The 19021-nt window shown below is 52.7% G+C and overlaps 1 protein-coding gene across 5 annotated transcripts in view; it reads right to left on the reverse strand.

Annotated features, from left to right (window-relative positions):
- Window positions 1–19021, reverse strand: part of TTC7A (tetratricopeptide repeat domain 7A) — a 159799-nt gene that overhangs the window by 64234 nt on the left and 76544 nt on the right. For 4 of the 5 annotated variants that reach the window (XM_058428372.1, XM_032176893.2, XM_032176894.2 and 1 more), the window contains exons 6-10: window positions 16352–16430; window positions 15373–15530; window positions 14688–14751; window positions 3728–3865; window positions 3063–3146 (exon numbers count right to left, since the gene is read on the reverse strand). In XM_058428372.1, coding sequence (XP_058284355.1) covers window positions 3063–3146; window positions 3728–3865; window positions 14688–14751; window positions 15373–15530; window positions 16352–16430 — 523 coding nt within the window. The remainder of the gene's footprint in view (window positions 1–3062; window positions 3147–3727; window positions 3866–14687; window positions 14752–15372; window positions 15531–16351; window positions 16431–19021) is intronic. The other variant, XM_058428371.1, reaches the window with a different exon arrangement.

The following is a 19021-nucleotide window of genomic DNA, read 5'->3' on the forward strand; positions in this document are numbered from 1 at the left end:
TTTGAAGGTACCTGTGTGTAACTATGACAATTCCCATGTATTGGGCCCTACTGTGGGCCAAGCAACCCCCCATTAATTAGCTCTCATATCCCCCCAGCAACTCTGGAGGTACAGAAGGAAACGGAGGCTCTGGAAGGCTTGCCTATCCACAGCAGGGTATGAGCAACTGGCAGGTGCACAGCTAGGATCCGAATGGTCTATGTCCACCGTGGACAACCCGCCTCCCTCCAGCTGGCCTCCCCCTTTCCCCGCCATCTAAGGGAGAGCTTTTCTCAACCCAGACGTGATAGATTTCCCTGGGCTTTGGCTCAGACTTATTAGGTTAATTATGGATGTCTTTGCCGAGGGTGTGCTCTGGACCCAGTACTGGGCTAGGGGTTGTGGGGTCACTCAGGAAAGGGGATGAGGCCATGGCTCTTTCCTCAAAGGACCCCACAGAAAGGGTGGGAGAGACAAAAAAGGCCACCACCCCCATGGCTCTCTCCAGAAACAAGAGGGTAGGAGGCCAAGCACAAGAGGGTGTTGGCAGGTGACCGGCTCCTGCAGGCTGGGAGACTCCACAGGGTGCCCAGTGTGGGCAGGTGCCAGGGTGCCTGAGGGGCTTGAAGGTACTGTCAGGCTACCTACCTCCTCCTGAGGCCCTGCCCTGGGACCACCACTCCAAGTCCCTCCCCAAGGCCCCTCCATCCACACCCCAGCAAGACTCAGGCTTCTCCTTGTCCTCCTTCTCATGGCTGCTGAACTCTGGATCCTTGCCATACAGGGTTCTCTAACCCTGACCCTCTGCATTCCAACCCCTTCCACCCCACCCCCATGTACACCAAAAAACGCTGCTATTTAAGGAGCCATCTGAGGACTCAGCAGCCGGAGCAGCAGTTTTTTTTTTTTTTTTGTCATGCTGGTTACCTAGCAACACAGCCAATGCAATTGCTGCACAGAGACCAAGAGAAGGAATGACCTAAATCATGTCACGGAACTCATCCATTATTCCTGCAGGTTCAACTACCCAGACTCACCTTCTGGAAGGCCTTTTGGGCACAATCACAGACACAGGCCCTTGATTCCACCTTAGGCTTTCAGCAAAGGCAAGGCCTGGCCACTCCTGAGGGCTGCCTGGGACAATCAGGCAGACTGATTTGGTGGGCAGGGTTCCCAAGGTGGGTGGAGAATGCTTTCCAGAACAATCTCCTGCTGCACTGAACACACAGTGTCTCCAGTCCATGGAGCCTCATGCATGAGGAACTGGCCAATCTTAACTCCCTGATGCAAACCCACTCCTGGGGTCACCTTGCTGGTCTGTGAAAGAGCCAAGTCACGAAACCAGCTCCCTGGATGCTGGGATGGTGCCAGGCTGTGTCTGGATCTGTCTGAGTCCAGCTAGTCAGAGGCAGAAGACTCCTTACCTCCCAGGCTATCACAACACCTTTGACTGAGCCTGGAGAGCTTCTAGGAGCCTCTCTCGGATTTAAAGCTAACTTGCATGTGCAGTGAATTTTTCTGAGCAGGAGTCCTCAGCTTCCCTTACCTCCTGAAAGGAGTCCGTGACCCACAGAAGGGTGCGAACCACTGCTCTGGCCCTAGGCCTCTCCCACCTGTACTCACTGTCCCAAGATTAGACTGGTTTTCTGTGTTTCCCGGAGGTAGGAAGAACCTGCCCATGCCACTGTGAGCTGTCCGCCCAGGCTCCATGGAAGCTCCAGCCCCACCTCCTCCTGGCCCTGTCCCTACTACCCCAGGCTGACCGGTGCCTTCGACACCTTCCTGTCCCCATCCCCATGGCCGGCTCATCTTTTCCAGCCCCTTCACCGTTGCCCACATTGTCTCCTTTGCCTGCAGTTCTGTAGGAGGGTTTCTCTCACTCCCTAACCCTTGGAAGGCCAGGGCCTCGCCCTGTGTTCTGAATTCTCCCTGAGCCTTGACAAGACCCTGCTGAGCACAGAGCCAAGGAGATCATGCTGTGACTTCAAGATGCTCTGCGAGGTGTCCAATATGATGGGGGAGAGGAGAGAGGTTTGGAAAGACACATGCCCAGCAGATGGGGGCTCCCCAGCAAGCCTCTCCCAGCACTCAGGCTGCAGCACCTGCTCCTCTTCCCCCTCCCTGCCAGGGCCTGGCCTGCCTTGGCTGCTGAGGCCCTGAGCTGGCTGGCATGCCCTTGATGCGTGGAGGAGGCACTGGCAAGCCGGGAGGGCCCTCCTCAGAGACGGCTGCGGGGCCAGAAATGGAACATGGCACAGATGGGCCAGGGGGGCGAGGAATTCCCTCAGCCCCATGAAAGGGCTCTGGATATTTACAGCTCCTGGAACAATCTGCAAGCTCATGCCACCTTATTTCCTGCATTCATAGCATCCTCAGCCCCAACACCCTCAGAACTCAGCTCCAGAAAGGTTTTCCTTTCATGTCACTGCTTAAAATAGAGGCTTATGTAAGTATAATTCTGATCGGAGCAAAAAGCAGGGGTGACGGCACCGGAGCTGGGTGGATAGAGAGTGAACTCATGCCCGGTGCTCCTTGCTCCGGGCAGCGTCCTGCCAGTCCCTGTCCCCATGCAGGTGCTCCTGGCCCCATGCATCATGCAGTACTCCCTCCGAACTCCCTTGTGGGTGCTGCTGCTCTGCTCCACCCTCTAAGCTTCCCATCCGAGGCAAGTCTCCAGTCCATAAGAAGGCCATTTCCTGATGCTATGCTCAGTGGACAGGATGAGAGCTACAGCCCACGTGCAACAATGTTCACTCACCTGGATGCACCTCATATCCACCACATGCAGTCACATTATTAGCTCTTCAGCACAGAGGATACAGTGCTCCCGTGCATGTATGCACGCTCAGAGAAAAGCATCCACAGACTCACACCTGTACACTGGCACACTCATAGCTTGCACGTGGACAGGAATTCACACAAGGTGTCTGTGTGGCCCACCCCACACCCCTCCCTCTCCCGGAGGTTCAAACCAGCTGCAGAATAATCCCCACCCTCTCCCCTGGCCAGAAAAGCCCCTCTGTCCACCTCAGCAGAGCCCCCCGAGGGTGAGTGTGCAACCCCTAGTGCCCCCTGGGCCTTACCTTCCCACAAGCCACCATGGAGAGGGCCACCTGGTACCAAAGGTGAAATTCTCCAAACGCAAACTTCATGGCTCGCTCCAGGCACTGGGGAGGGCAGATAGTCAGCACTTACCCACCAGGGGTCCTCCCATCCCAGCCATCCATACCCTTCCAGGGTAGTCACTGCCCAAGTCACCGCTTCTGGGAGGCTGCAGGAGGCCCGCACTTGGCTCCTGGGAGACACCCTGCCGAAACCCAGTTCCTGCCCCTGGCATGCTGTGTGACCCTACTCAAGTCTCTCACCCTCTCAGGCCCTCAGTTCACCTCCTTAACATGTGAATGATCTCACAGGGTGATGTCAAAGAGCAAATGGAATAAGATTTGTGAAAGTGCTTTCAAAACGTAGACATGCAATAAAAATAGCAGCGAACATTTATTATTACTGTGCATGGCACTGTTCTCAGCCTTTCACACGCACTCTCCCCAACAACCTTGTCAGGTGGGTTCTCTAACTACCCATATTTCACCAATGAGGAAGCTGAGACTTGTACAACTTGCCAAGGTCAAAGCGGCAGAGCAGCCTGGCAGGGGAGTGACAGATGGAGAAGGGACAAATGGCTCTGTCTGATTTCCTTTACAGACCACCTGACTCTGGGGAGTGGGGTGGGCTGCATGGCCGGCCGTACCTCCGAGAGCATGACGTACTGTCCCCTTCTGCCCAGCGTGATGCTCAGGAGGTCATAGATGGCTGCAGCATTTTGCAAGCTCACTGTCCGGTCCTCCTCCTGCTCTGGCACCCGGCTCAGCACCACATCTCGAGTTGCCTGTGGGTGGGACATTGTTTGGGAAAGAGTGAGGACAGCAGATAAGCAGGTGTCTGTCTTCGCAGGGCCCCCATCTTGCTGGCCCAGCCGCTATCACCTTTTTGCCACTGCCCCAAACCAGAAAGATGGCCACACTCCCGGAAATGGCCTTTTCCCATCTCCACAAAGGCCCTCTCCAAGACAGAAAATCCTCCACCCTTGGCCCAGTTTAGGTGAGGGAGCAGTTCTGAGGGGTCAAGCTTCTGGTATTCAATTTGTTATTCTACAAAATTTCAAGCCTACAGAAAAGTTGCAAGAATAGTCTCATAAGCGAAAACCCTTCCTCAATGTTCCTCTCTCTATATAACTATTATTGCCTTTTATAGTTGGTTACTTTTTCTTATTCCAGGATGCAGTCCAGGATCATACCTTGTATTCAGGTGCCATGTCGCTTTAAACTCCTTGCACCTGGAAGAGGCCCTCCACCTTTCTCTCTCATGACACTGGCATTTTTGAGGAGCACAGGCCAGTCGTTTTATGGAACAGTCCCTGGTGTGTTTGCAATTCTCACAATTACAGCAAGAGTTTCGGCTAAGATGTGAAAGTGCCTGGATCGGGTAGGTGGCTCTGCTGCTTGACTCTTGGTGGGGAGGTTGGGCTGTGGCCCCCAGTGCCCTCTTCTCTTCCTCTTCAGCCTCTCAAGTAGCTTTGACAAGGACATTCCCAGAGCCCCCCTTCCCTTCCTCTCTGTACCCAGCCCGGACCCTCTCCTGGCTCCTTCCAACCATGGAAACTCTCCTCTGTCCCTCCCCAGGGAGAGCTTCCCCACACTCAAGAACTCCGCTCTTGGCGTCCAGCACCGAGGATTTCAGTAGCTCACAGAGTTGCCAGATGGCTGCTGGGGGTGGGGGTAGGAGAGGGAAATGTGCTGTATGAGTGGGAAATTCTGTCTAATTCCAAGAGGGGAGCTCCTCATCGCCAAGCCAGAAGCTCCCCATCAAGGATGTGGGACTCTTATGTTCTTTGGTATGTGCAGGTGGTCCCACCCCTCTGCCCACCTCTATACCCTGGGGGCAACACGCAGGCTGGGGGCAAAAGAGACAGGGTGGAAAGGGAGACGCTCCTCAGCTGCAGGAATCACGGGGGCCTCCAAGAAGCCGCAGGGCAGGGACTTCGGCAGAGGACACTCTGGGGCCAGAAATGGTAACATCTCCACCCCCACTCCAAGGGCTGTGCAGGAGCTGGGCAGAGCTGCATTCTGGGCAGATGCTGCTGGGGGCCGCCCCCAGCATCCTCCCTTCTCCTGCCCATTCCCCTCTGCCAAATGGGGCTCTCTTCTGTATCTCCCTCCCTCTGTCTGAGCCTCCTTCTGTACAATAGTACTTGCCCTCCTCTGCTTCCATACACAGGACCTCAAGACCAAGGACTCAGCCTTCCTAACAGAATAAAAAGGAGCTGCCAGCCCTAAAAACCCAGATCTCCCTCATCAGACCTACCCCATCCCTCCTGTGCAGCAAGTGGGCCTCACAGCTTCCCTTGGGCAGGACTCCTCTCCCCTCCTACAGGTGAGGCGCTGGAGGCAGAAGCCCAAGCCCCTGAGGCCTCCAGACCACAGGCTTTGGGTGTGTCCTGCAGTGCAGGGCTGGAGTGTGTCCTCCCAGAAGCCTCTGGAAGCCAAAACACCTCCAAGACCCAAGGAAGTGACTCACCCTGGGGGACAGCTCAGTCACTGAGAGACCGGTGGCCAGGGGTTCTGATGGCTGCCCCGTTGCCACAGTTGGTGAGTGCTGCCCATGCCCCCATGGACTTAGATGGCCCAGCAGAGGGTGCTGGGATGCCTGGAAATCCCGGCAAGGCTGAGCTCTGGAGTCAGCCTGTGGAACAGGAGCCGCTCAGGAGCTCCAAAGGGTTGAAGGAGAGGAGTGGAGAAAGAAGGTGCCAAGAAATCCCCCTCCTTCCCAGTGAAGTCCACCCACACAGCCACCAACAGGAAGAGAGAAGAAATTCTAGGGAGAGGTTGGCAGGAGCTAGTCCCCTGAGCCAACTAGGAATACTGCCCTCGTTCTGTCCCCGGCGATGTACCGCCCCACTCCGCCACCTCCAGCAGCTCCCCAGCTCTGGCCACCCAGGGTGGGGACCCACAGGGGCGGCCTCCACCAGCCAAGAGTGGCTTGGGAGTGAGAGGACGGGGGCACAGAGGCCCTGCCCATGGGGAGAACAGGAAGGAGCAGCAGTATAGGATGCACATCCCGAGTGGAAGCTGACCTGGAATTCTAGTGGGAGCAAGAGGTTATAATGGGAGGGGGTGGAGCCAGGCAGTCTGCAGGAGTGGGAAGAAGCTTGGCTGGGCACATCCAGGGTCTGGGGACCCTCCTGCCTGTCCGTGCAGACCAGTCCTGTTCAGGGGATAGTGGGCCGCGAGCCATCACTATGGCCGTCGGGATAAAGTCTAAACTCCTTTCTGGGGCAGCCTAACTGGCGGGCTTCTCTCCAGTGACATGGAACCCCTTGCTGGTCCCTACAGTCACCATGGCCCATCTTCGGTCATGCTGCAGTTCCCTCTGTCAACCTGGACACCTTCTACCTCCTCAAAACCCCATTCAGGACCACCTTCTTACAGCACCATCCCTGACTCATCTCACCAGGAGAGGTCAGGCCTCTCCTGTCCTCCCCCAACCCAGCCCATGCCTCAGCCCGCACGCCCTTGTCTGGTTCACCAGTTCTTGCTCATAACTAGACTCCTGGCCCCCGGCACAGCCTCACACACAGAACTTGACTCAACCTGCCTTCGCAGGGCGTGACACGCAGGAGAGAAAGATTCTGGGCCTGGAGTGGAAACCTCCCCCTGTCCACCCTAGACCTTGACCTTTAAGAGAACAGTGTCTGAATTTGTGTCTGGCAGAGGGAGGGGTGGATTTTCAGAACTGGGCGTTAATTAGGTCAGAAGAATAGGAACAGAAGAGAGGAGCATCCTAGCAGCAGCGGCAGCAGCAACAGCATAAACCCTCAGGCTGGTGATAGGCCTTCAATAGGCAGACAGCCAGGAAGGCTCCTTGGGGGTCCCAGGGACTGGTGCGAACTGGGGCCTGTGCAAGAGAGGGCTGTGATTCCTCAGCCAGAAGCAGAAGTGGGCTGAGTGGTTACTATGGCTTTGGGGCAGGATAGAAGTGAAATATTCCTGGTGGTTGCTGGGCAGTGCCTGTGTGTGTAACCATGGCAACAGGGCGGGGTAGAGGGAAATGGGACAGAGAAAAGGCAGGCATGGGGGCTGGTGGGTAAGCCACAGCAGAATAGAATTCATGTGCAGCTCAGGGGCCAGGGCCAGCCTCAGAGGCCAGGGCCTCAGACACTCCAGTCCTGCACTGCAGGACACACCCAAAGCCTGTGGTCTGGAGGCCTCAGGGGCTTGGGCTTCTGCCTCCAGCACCCCCAGCTGTCCTGCTCCCTCCTCCCTGGCTCATTGCCTTCAGGCCACATGGGGCACCCCCATGCTCTGGGAGTAGCTCTGACCTACTCCCAGCCACATTCTTTCCCTTCCACCATTGAAGTGGCCTCAGAATCCTGCTTTCATTAGAAAATCCTCTAGATCAAATGCAGTAACAGATGTGAATGCACTTGTGACCCTTAAAGTAATACATGAACACTAAATCTTCTCACCGTCTCTTCCTCACTGGTCTTAGAATAATGGCAGTATGTTCTCCTCTGGTTTCTCCCTGCCTAGTGCGCACTGCCATAACCCCCACACCCACCCTAAGGCTGCCCAGTGCTGGGGATGTACCGCTCCGTTTAATCCATGCATTTAATCCCTGGATTTAAACCTAGCGCTTGTGTAGTTGTCCTGCTCCTAGCCTTTGTCCTTCTGGCTGTTCTCCTAGGGTAGCCCCTCACAGAATAAAGAACATTCACTGCAAGCCTTCTGGCAGGTCAGAAGAGGAGAAGCCAAAGAAACAACACTACTCCCCATACACCCATCACCCAACAGCTCAGCACTGCTAGCATAACACATTTCTGGTCTTTGACCAGGTATCCATGAAGCAAACATGGGACCTTAGAGAAAGGCCTCAGGCAGGCTGGCCCATGAGAAACCTAAGGCAGGGACTACTCTTGGTCAAATAGCCAGCCCTATGCGTGTGACATGCATTACTCTTTTTTTTTTTTTTTTTGAGACAGAGTCTCGCTCTTGTTGCCCAGGTTGGAGTGCAGTGGTGTGGTCTCGGCTTACTGCAACCTCCGCCTCCCGGGTTCAAGCAATTTTCCTGCCTCAGCCTCCCAAGTACTTGGGATTAGAGGCACCCACCACCACGCGTGGCTAATTTTTTTGTATTTCTAGTAGAGACGGGGCTTCACCATGTTGGCCAGGTTGGTCTTGAACTCCTGACCTCAAGTGATCCGCCCACCTCAGCCTCCCAAAGTGCTGGGATTACAGGCGTGAGCCACCGCTCCCAGCCCGCATTACTCTTTTAGAAGCTGAATTGTCACATCCACCGTCTCATCTGGCCTCACAGTAACCCTGGGCAGGGATGAAACCACTGACCACCCCCCACCCTCTGCAGATGAGGACACTGAGCCCCAGAAGATGAACTACCTTGCGTAAGGCCCCAGGGAGCTGAGGCTGAACCACCCCCCATTCCCTCAGTCAGCCAGTCAGGGACCGCTGCTGCTTGCCTGAGCTCTAGCTGCCTGGGGGCTCCTCTGCCAGCTTTTTCCAACCGACTAAGATACAAGACTAGTCCTGATCCTTTGGTGGCTGCAGGGCCACAGGCAGCACTAACCTCTCCTTCTGCCCAGCCCTGTTTCTCCTCTCTAACCCTGGACATAAACAGGACTCCAGTCTAAGAGAAGGAAAGGGAACTACCATGTGGAGCACGTTCTGTACGGCATCTCAAAATGCTCACAATAATCTGTGTGCTCTCAGCCTATTTTACAGATGAGAAGACTAAGGGAGGCCAGGTAAGCTTTCCAATGCATACAAGACAGGGGGTTGGGACGTAAATTAGAGCCTAAACATTCTGACTTCACTCCTGGCTCCTTCTCTGCCTCCAGGTACCTCCGAGGAAGTGCCCAATAGCCTCATCCATGCCATAAGAGATCCTGGGCTGGCTCTGCTTATAAAAGAACTGAAGCAAAACACAAGGCCAGGCTTCTCCCATCAGGCCCTGGGTGCTGCTTCTCTGCAAAGAACATGCTCCTTGGGCAACAAGTCCAAGGCCCTGATCAACCGCATTCTCAAAAACAGGCTCTCCATTGGCCAAGGAACAAGGTTCAGGGCCTGCTGCTGCCACCCCTACCCCCCGCAAAATTACCCTGGAAACAAGTCTCCTGGCAGCATCTGTACCCAGCACTTGCCCCTTCCCTGGAGGACACTGTTATGCTCCCCCTGTGCTGTCGTCCCCACCAGCAGACATAACTACCACTGGCTCTCGAGCTGCCAGTCCACAGAGCCAAGAAATAACATGCTCTGTGACATGTCCCATCCACCCAGCAACCCAGGCCAGGCCCACGCCAGCCTCTGAGCTCCTGCTGCGTCAGGTTCCTGCAGCAGAAAAAATAGCTCTTTCTGCCAGTTAGAAAGAGAGGCTCTCCCACCTCCACTGAACCAAGGGCTCTAAGCTGGCAGTGTTATCAGACCCTTCACCGCTTCAGCCTTCAGCAGAGCAGGGCTTTGTGTTAGAGCAAACCAGATCCCAAAAGCTGAAACAATCTGTGCTCATCTGCAGAATCCCTAATGGAATCAAGCCCAGGAAGCACTTTTTTTTTTTTTAACTGAATAGCATCCTTAATCCAATTTATCTCCCAATCAGACCTGAACATAAATGTTTTCAAAAATGACTAAGTCAGAATCAAGTATTTATCACGACAAAATGTGCACATATTGAACAACCAAAATGTACCAGGCACCTTCACGTTCATTTTCTTATTTAATCCACCAAAGTCATACAAGAGAGATTAGCTCCATTTTACAGATGAGAAAACCGAGGCTCAGGGTAGTAAGAAGCTCACCCAGGCCACACAGATAGTGAATGGTAAATTCAAGATTCAAACAGCCAGATGCCCAGCATTGGGCATGGCACAAAGTCAGTTAATCTGCAGAGTCCCAGGACCCAGAGACTTACCTATCCACCCCACTCTCTCAACACCAGGGCTCTGTACCCTTTCCATTTCTAAGAGCAGCAACTTGCTCACCAGCTGAATGAAACAGGGATCCAAGGGTTCAGTTTACTTTAGCACATATTTTTATGCCCCAGATCAGTATTTTAGAAATAATAAAGATTCCTGTATCTCCTAGTTCCCCAACTGTCTCAGAAAATCAGGCTGGTTTCATGCACGGTTCTTTCAAAAACAAGAATTTACATTTGAGGTTCAGCATGCTGGGGTCATTCCTTCTGATTTGGGGACCAGGATTTCCTCCATATCCCTGGGTACACACTGCAGTAGATGGGAGTCCATTTGGGACAGGAACTATGATTGAACTGTTAATCATTGTCTTTACAGTGCTGAGCATGGTCCCGCATGCTGTAGCTGCTTGAATAAGATTAGATGGATGGATGGTAGGTGGATGGATAGATAAGAGAATGAATGGATGGATACATGGTGGGTGGACAGACAGATGAATGGATGAATGGGTAGGTGGATGCAGGGTTGGTAGGTGGCTGGATGGATGAATGGAGGATGGATGGAATGATGGGTGGATGGATGAATGATAGGTGGATGAATAGGTGGATAGATAAATGGTGGGTAGATGGATGGATGAAAGGGTAGATGGATGAATGGGAGGTGGATGGATAAATGCATGAATGGGTAGGGGGATGCATGGTTGGTGGGTGGATGCGTAGATGGATGAATGAATGGGTGGATGGATGGATGGTGGATGAATGGATTAATGGGTAGATGGATCAATGGTAGATGAATGGATTAATAAGTGGATGAATGGATGGTGGGTAGGAGGATGGGTGGATGGAGAAATGATGGGAGGGTAGATGGCCAGAAGGATAAATGGTAAAGTGGGTGGATGATGGATATATGAATGAATCAATGATAAGTACGTGGATTTTTAAATGCCATTTTGGCCCCAAAGACTCAAAACTAGGTCCAAAACACAAATCATCTTCAACCAGTTATATCTTATATCACCCTTGCATTCCTGTGAAAGCATTAGTAAGGTTTCTATTTACCTCTTGAAAGACAAGGTCTCCCTCATTCATTCTGATTGCACATAGTCAGCTTGTAATAAAAACCATATCCAAGGCAGCAGCCCCACACCACACAGCCACTCCTCTGAGTTCCAAACCACAAAACAAGGAAGCCTGCAAACACCGTTTCCTGCAGCAGCTGCTCTGGATGTCCTGGAGGTGGAAGCAATGATGATAATGCCTCCTGGGTTGGCTCTGCGGAAAAAGCTTTCACTGCAGCATAATGCATTCTGCAGGTATTAGGAGAACCTAAGTAGCAGCCAAGGCCACCAACTGCTGTTCTAGAGGTTTCTCCCCAAGCCCATCATTTGCAGCCAAACCCAGCCAATATCAAAGCGGGATGAGGAAAACCCTGCAGGTACATGGAGCCTTGGGGTTCAGCTGAGAGGTATCAGGGCAGGAGCTTAGCAGACTGGTAGAGTGGAGCCCATACCCTAGTCCTCTCACTGATCAAGAATGAGATTGGAGGGAAGGAGAATTTAAAACAAAGGCAGGAGAAAAGACAGGTCTGGCCACTCGGAGAAACCATTCCCAGCCACATAGGCCAGATCCAGCAGCCAGGCGAAAGGTCACTGCAGATGAAACACTAAAGTTAAGTTCATTGCCAATACTCTCCCACAAATCCCTCAAGTTTCTGAATGTCTAACAGGCTGGGTGTGCGTAAGGGGAAACAAACCAGCCAGCCCCACAAAAGGTGCCTCCTCCCAGCCTCAGTGCAAACAGCGTCTGGGCAGTGCCTCTGTTTCCTATGCCACAGGGAATCTCCCAGGACACGGCCTGGCCAGCCAACCTAGACTCACCCACCCCCTAACCCCTAGTCTCTGAGGCAGGCTGCCAGCCACACTGTCTTACAAAAGGGAAAGAACTGCTTAGAGGAGATCGCATACTCAGGAAAACCCACCTGGCTCCAAGCATGGGCCATGTTTCTGTAAAAGGCCATTCTCCGCTTGGAGGGTTTGGGGGTAGGTGGACAGCCTTAACTGAAAGGCATCTGAACTCTGTCCTGAGAACTCAGATCAAGCAGAGGCTACAGAAAATGACTTGGGAAGACAGAGCCCAGCCTCACTCCTACCAGGAGAAAAATGATGACCATCCTCACCCTGATAGGCTTGTCCCTTTTACAAAGCCCTCTGATCCCCAAAGTCACCTCCTTGGCCTTTTACACTTAAGACCAAGGATTAGAGCAGTGGGCAAGGGAAGTACCAGGATGGAAGCCCAGGAGCCCTGCATCCTGGGGCTTGGAAACTGCTGAGGGAGAAGGACATGTTCGAGTCATGGCTTCAAGGCTTATTAGTATACGACCTTGACCAACAGCCATACCTGTCCTGGACCTCGCTTTTGTCATCTGTAAGACGGGAACATATAGTATTAGACTGAAATGTATGAAACTGTTGTTTTTGTAGGTCATAAACAATTGAAAATTGGCAATTTCATATGACTGAACATAATGCTCACCCAATCAGCTTGGAACCTCCCTGGCTGAGAAAGGACCTAACAGATGACCCTGTTTTCAGCCTTTCACCACCTACCTGTAAATTGCACTGGAAGCCTCAGTATACAAAAGCTACAAAATAACCGGTGTTTAGGCCGGGCGCAGTGGCTCATGCCTGTAATCCCAGCACTTTGGGAGGCTGAGGCAGGTGGATCACCTGAGGTCAAGAGTTCGAGACCAGCCTGGTCAACATGGTGAAACCCCGTCTGTACTAAAAATACAAAAATCAGCCAGGTGTGGTGGCACGCACCTGTAATCCAAGCTACTTGGGAGGCTAAGACACAAGAATCACTTGAACCTGGGAGGCAGAGGTTGCAGTGAGCCAGGATCTCACCATTGCACTCCAGCCTGAACGATGAGGGAGACTCTGTCTCAAAAAAAAAAAAAAAAAAAACACAACAAAAAAAACCCTGTGTTTCCAGACAGGTGATTCCAGTGCAGTCTCACTGAAGGGTGAACATGGTGAAATGGCGGAGACGGGATGGGAATACTGGTCTGCATCTGGGGTTCCATATTTCAAAACTAGGATTCAGTCTGTGGTCAAAGTAAGGGCCCATTTTTAAAAAGTAAAAAGCACACTGTTCTCCCATGAAAATCAGATGTGGCACATGGTCCCTCTATCTCCACAGCTGCTAACCAGCAAGATGGCCCCTCCCATGGGCAACCACTTACCCACCTCACAGGCAAACATTTTAGGGCAACACCCTGGACAGCTGGCACTCCCATCCAAATATCCACACCCTACACAGAAACTCTCAGATCTAACACGTACCAGCCCCAGCTGAGGCAGGATGCAATCCCTCTGCCCCACAGGCCAGCGCCTGCTCCTATTTGCTGGGAGGCCTGAGGCACCAGAGGCAATCTGACTACCAACGCTATCTAAGCAAGCCCTGGCATCGCACAGTCCCAGGCATCCAAGGGAACATTCATTTCTGGCTGTTCAGGGATCTAGCTCATGGGATCTTGGTTTCTTAACCTCCGCATCCATACACTGCTCTCAGATGCATTGTTTTTTAAAAAACCCATTTCTCAACCTGGTGGTTCCCAGCTCACCAGCTCTGATGGGCCCCTTGGTTGGAGGACTTGGACCTGACCATGTAGATGACTCCTGTGTGCTTGGCTTCTGCTGCTCCTGCCCCACTCTTCCTGTGCCCCCTTTGGACCAGTCCAGTCCATCCTTCATCTTACCACCTCCTCAACCACACAGCCACAGTGCACTCTCCTTTGCTGAGCATCCAAAGTGCTTAGCCCTGGGCAAACATTCCTTGGTACCATGGCCACCATATGTGTGCATGCACGAGTGTGTGTGCGCATCCACGTGCGTGTGTTTGCCTCATCTTCCTGCCCAGGACATGAGCAATGGGTCCTGTAGAAAAGTCTAAACAGCAAACTTCACGTGTGCTTTGTCTAGCACAATTTGTCTTCTCCTCTGTGTTCTTTTCCCATAGCATTCACGCGTGGACATCCTGCATATTGTAGTTTTTGATTAATTTACTGCCTGCTTCCCTTTACTAGAATGTAAGCTCCATGAGGGAAAGGACTTTTCTCCATTTTGTTTGCTGTAGCATCTCTGGTGTCTCCAGCAGGGTCTGGCACAAAGTAGATGCTCAATAAATAGCTGTTGTGTGAATAAATGAACTCCTTCCATAGGCACGCTTACCTTTGTGAGTACTGTTATATTACAGGGGAGAAAATGGAGGCTCAGAGAAAATAAGTGATGTGCCCCAGCCCTCAGCTAACATGCAGAACTGGAACCTGATTCCACGCTTTCTGACTCCAAAGTGCTCATTCCTTCCATTCCCTATCTGCCATGTTCTCACATCTGTCACAGCACCCAGCACACAGCTATGTAACATTTTACTGTGGCCTTGTTGATGATCATCTTTTTAATCCCAAAAGAGGTGGGTGGGGCCTTAGGCACTCAGTCTCTACTTATTTGGGGGCAGAATGCAGGCCTCCAAATGAAGTCTTCTACAGCCAATTCCAAACCTAATGAGCAAGACTTGCCGTATGGGGGCCCAGGGCCAAGAAGCATCTACTTTAGGAGTATCCCTGGGAGACAGAGTTTGGCTAGGTCACGGGTGGCCTGTACCTGGGCCCCACAGCCCTTCCCCACAGGGTCAGAGGGCCAGAGGCCCCTGAAGGAGGTCCTGGAGCTTACCATGGACTCGCTGATGAGGAGGAGCAGGAGGGCTTCCTCGATGTTGTCCTTGGGGCAGTAGAGGCTGAAAGACACAAATGACAGGCCTAGCTAGAGCACACGCCTCACCAGACAGCACCACTGACCCACCATGCCAGCCTTCTGCCCCAGAGTCAGCACCAGCCCAGTAAGGTGACCTCTTCCTGCATAATTCATGGGCACCGGATACCATATGCCCCAGAGTTATGGATCTGAAAGGCTGCGGTGGGTGGTGGCTGCTGGGCTGCAATAGTACGGATGCTCCCAGGGAGGAAACATTCCTCCCAGCACCAGCACTGCAGGGAATGGCTGGGGCAAGGAGCAGGGAGGAGCCAGAACTACTCTCTGCTGGTTGGCTACAGACCACACCTTCGATGAACAGCACAAGCGAGAGAGAGGTGTATCAGACAAGACAACTGGGAAGACAGGTAACCTCCAAATGATTTCTTTGGTCTCCGAGTGCCTTATAGGATTATCTCCACTACCTGGACCCCAACACCTGCCTTCTCTAGTTGATCTGGCTCCTGCTGAGACTGAGGAGGCTGCCTGGCAGTGTGCTAAGTGGAGACTGGAGGAGAGCATGGGGCGAAGAGGAAGCCACCAGTGGGGACAGAACCCTGTGCGAGACGTGAGACTGGCAAGGTGCAGCAGGGCAGGCAGAACTTACTTGTCTCCTTCATAGAGGTGAGGTTTCCGCAGGGCCTGCGTGGCGAAAGAATTCTCCTCCTTGCCCATGAACTCAGGCAGAGGGTGGGACAGGGGGCTCCAGTAGCACTCCTCACTCAGGGAGTGCAGCAGGACCCCCGCCAGGTGCTTGGCCGCCATCTGGCAGAGAGGGAAGCACTCAGACCCAGGGACAGTTGTCAGCTCTACCCCAGCATGACCTAGAATGCCCTCTGCCCATCACCCAGCTAAATCTGCCCCCCTTGCAATGTGCGGCCCTTTGGGTAGACCCCCCAACCCCACTCCCAAGGAGCCCCCTCGCTCCTTCAGTCCCTCCAACACTGGGGCTCCCATCCCTCTGCTGGCCTCAGACGGCTCCTAACTCATCTTTTCTCTCCTCTCCTAGACAAGAGGAGCATTTCCTTCCTCTCCTGACCTCTTGGAGCCCAGCCCCACTCTGAGTATTCAGCAGGCCCTTGCAGTATTGGGAAAAGCATAATGCCACAGGCATGGGCAGCTCTGTCTCTCAGGTGCCTTTCTGATATTTGACTGAGAATTATAGCTTGAGAAGCAGCTGTGGCTCTGGTTTGGACGAACTAAGGCCTAGGAGGGCAGACCTGTGTTGGGGCAGGCAAGCAGGGTCAATGTTATTTATTAGGATCATAAACAAATCCCTAAAAGCTCGCATAGCACCTTGCTAGTGGTGGTAGCAAGTTTGTCAACACAGTTTTCCCAGGGAAGAGCTGGTAGTAGATCTGAAATCTGATTTAACATGAGGGACTATCTGCAATGCCACGGGGAGAAGGAGGCTGCACCTCCCTGGCTGCGTGGGAAAGGATGCTGAGATTGATTACCAACCTCTGCCACGAGCAGACAGGAGACCTACTGCCACCCCTGCTTCAAAGGCTCCCTGCAAGGACTTCTGTTGTCTCCCACCAAAACTGACTCCTGAATAAGCCAGCACTGCCAGCACCCCATATTACCACTTTGAAGTTCTGAGTTGCTTTGGTCTCCACAGTCCGCAGCACCTCCCGGAGCTCTCTCATGCCCTTCACGATGTTCCTGGTGGGAGGATGGCAGAAGTAGAGTTGTTACCAGCCTAGCTCGCAAAGAAGGATGCTCTCAGCACACCAGCAGACTCTAGGAGGAGCTGCCTGCTGGAGTTTTATTTGAACACATTCGATAACTGGAGTGAAAAGTTAGAGTTGTAACACCAGGACTTTGGAGGCCCAGGACATCAACAAAAAGGAGGGAAGATCCCTTTTCCCCTAGTCCCTTCCCCTCTTTCCCCCCAGCAACTTGGGCTTCCAGTTGACCACCAAAGGGGTACCAAGATTGAGTATCTCAAACAAGGTCTGACCTTGGCCTAAGAGCCTTGGGCTGGTGTCAGACTTTCTGACCTCAGTCAGCCTCAAATTCTACAGCTTCACTTGCTGTATCCGGTCAATGCTAGATTCCATTCTCCCCTCTCTGTCCCTAGTACCATGGCCCCAGGCTGGCCTCCCTCACCTTGGGCCTTGATGACCACACCAGCCAGTCTCACCACTTCCAGTCAGCCTTCTGTGCCTTGAAATAGTTTTCAAACTTTTAAAAGCGTGAGCCATAGTGACAAACACATCTCACATTGCAACCCAGTATCCACACACACTCCCCTGACATAAAACCGAAGTTTCTCGACACAATACCCATCTCTCCTATGTGCAATCAACACTGAGGTTTTCCATTTTCCTTTTCCCTCTACCCCTGTTTTGTAACATGCTGGCTGCAGCCTACTAAACAGATCTTGCATTCCCACTAACAGGCTGTGGCCCACAATGTGAAAAACTGCTCCCACTGCGCCTTGGGGGTCTAGTGGATGCAGCAAGGTCACCTGGATCCTCTCAAGTCCAGCCCTATAGTGGCCCCAGGGCTCACAGAATCCAGTCTAGGCCCTCAGCGTAGCTTCCTGAGGCTGTGGGGCCTGCCCCTCACCTTTCTCCCACCTCAGCCCCCAGCACTCGAGCAAGTCCTTTCTGAATGACCGCAATCCCCTATATCAAGTCTCGGCACTGGCTTCTTCCACTGCCTTACATGGCCTTTCCCCACTTCATTCTTCAAAAGCGAGTTCCAATGTCACCTCCTCCATGAAGCCTCCCCAGAACCCTCCCTATGCTGCCCTGCCTGTTAATTCCTCTTCTGAAGCAAGTAAAACCTCTCGAGGTCATTTTCTACCTGCAGGTCTGACCCTCGCACACTGTGGCCACCTGAGGGCCAGGCGCATCGCTCCCAGGTTTCTAAAGCTCCGCCCAGCAGCTCCTGCCACGTAGCACATGCTCGGGAAAGTGTAAGGGCTGCCCTCTCATTCGCACAGGGGGTTCCCCGGATCACACCACACAACGGAGAGCAGAGGCTGCTGGGCTGGCGAATTCAGAAAAATTAAGATCACAGAGGGTGAAGAGCCAAAGCTGGCAGCCAAGAAAGTTACATAAGCCCCTTCTTCAATTTCATGCACAAAACAGGCTCCTGGGGGATTTGGGGCCTGGGAGCCATGAAAGGACACATTTGCAGATCAAGTCCCTTGCCTTCCGGAAAGTTCTGGCCTCAGGACACGCAAGAAAGACGGACCCTTGTCTTCAGAGTTGAGAATGGAGACTCCTGGGGTAGGATCAGAGTTACGATGACCTTCCCTAGCCTGCCAAGTGCTCTGAAGACCTGGGAGGGGCAAGCAGGACAGGGAACCTCAGCCCCCTTAGAGACCATCAAGTCTGGGTGAGGTCCATAAAATGAAGACTTCACTTAGCTCAGTGTCTCCCAGACTTCTGTAGACTGCATACCTCATTTACCATGTTTACCACTAGCTGCCTATCACCAATATTATTATTCATGTCATACTTTTCCTTATATCTTCCTTCTTCTTTTAAGGTGAGTAAATAACTCACCTTCCCTTAGTAATAACAGAAGTATTTTTTAAAAGTTAGTGTGCACATCACTTAAAACCACATTGTGCGTCACTAGAAATACGCATCCCACACTCTAAGAAATGATAATTTATTTTATTTATTTGCAGAGATGAGGTCTTGCTATGTTGTCCAGCCTGGTCTCAAACTCCTGGACTAAAGTGATCCTCCCACTTCAGCCTCTCAAAGTGCTGGGATTACAGGCGTGAGACACCACCACGCCTGGCCAGAAATGATAATTCAGACAAGAGGGCCTCAAAATGTGGTACTTGGACTAGCAGCATCCGTATGCCAGGGACTTGTTAGAAATGCAAATTCTGAGACCCCCACCCAGACCTGCTGAATTAAGAACTCTGGGGTGGGCCAGGTGTGGTGGCTCATGCCTATAATCCCAGCACTTTGGGAGGCTGAGGCTGGCGGATCACTTGAGGTCACTAGTTCAAGACCAGCCTGGCCAACATGGTAAAACCCCATCTCTACTAAAACTACAAAAATTAGCTGGGCTGTGGTGGCACCCGTGCCTGTAGTCCCAGCTATTCGGGAAGCTGAGGCAGGAGAATTGCTTGAGCCTGGGAGGCTGAGGTTGCAGTGAGCTGAGATTGCACTACTGCACTCTAACCTGGGCAACAGAGCAAGATCCTATCTCAAAACCAACCAACCAACCTCTGGGGTGGGGCCCAGCAATCTGGGCTTTACCAGATCGCCAGGGGGGTTCTG

This window comes from Hylobates moloch, unplaced genomic scaffold (genome assembly GCF_009828535.3).
Source record: "Hylobates moloch isolate HMO894 unplaced genomic scaffold, HMol_V3 SCAFFOLD_15, whole genome shotgun sequence".
NCBI lineage: Eukaryota > Metazoa > Chordata > Mammalia > Primates > Hylobatidae > Hylobates > Hylobates moloch.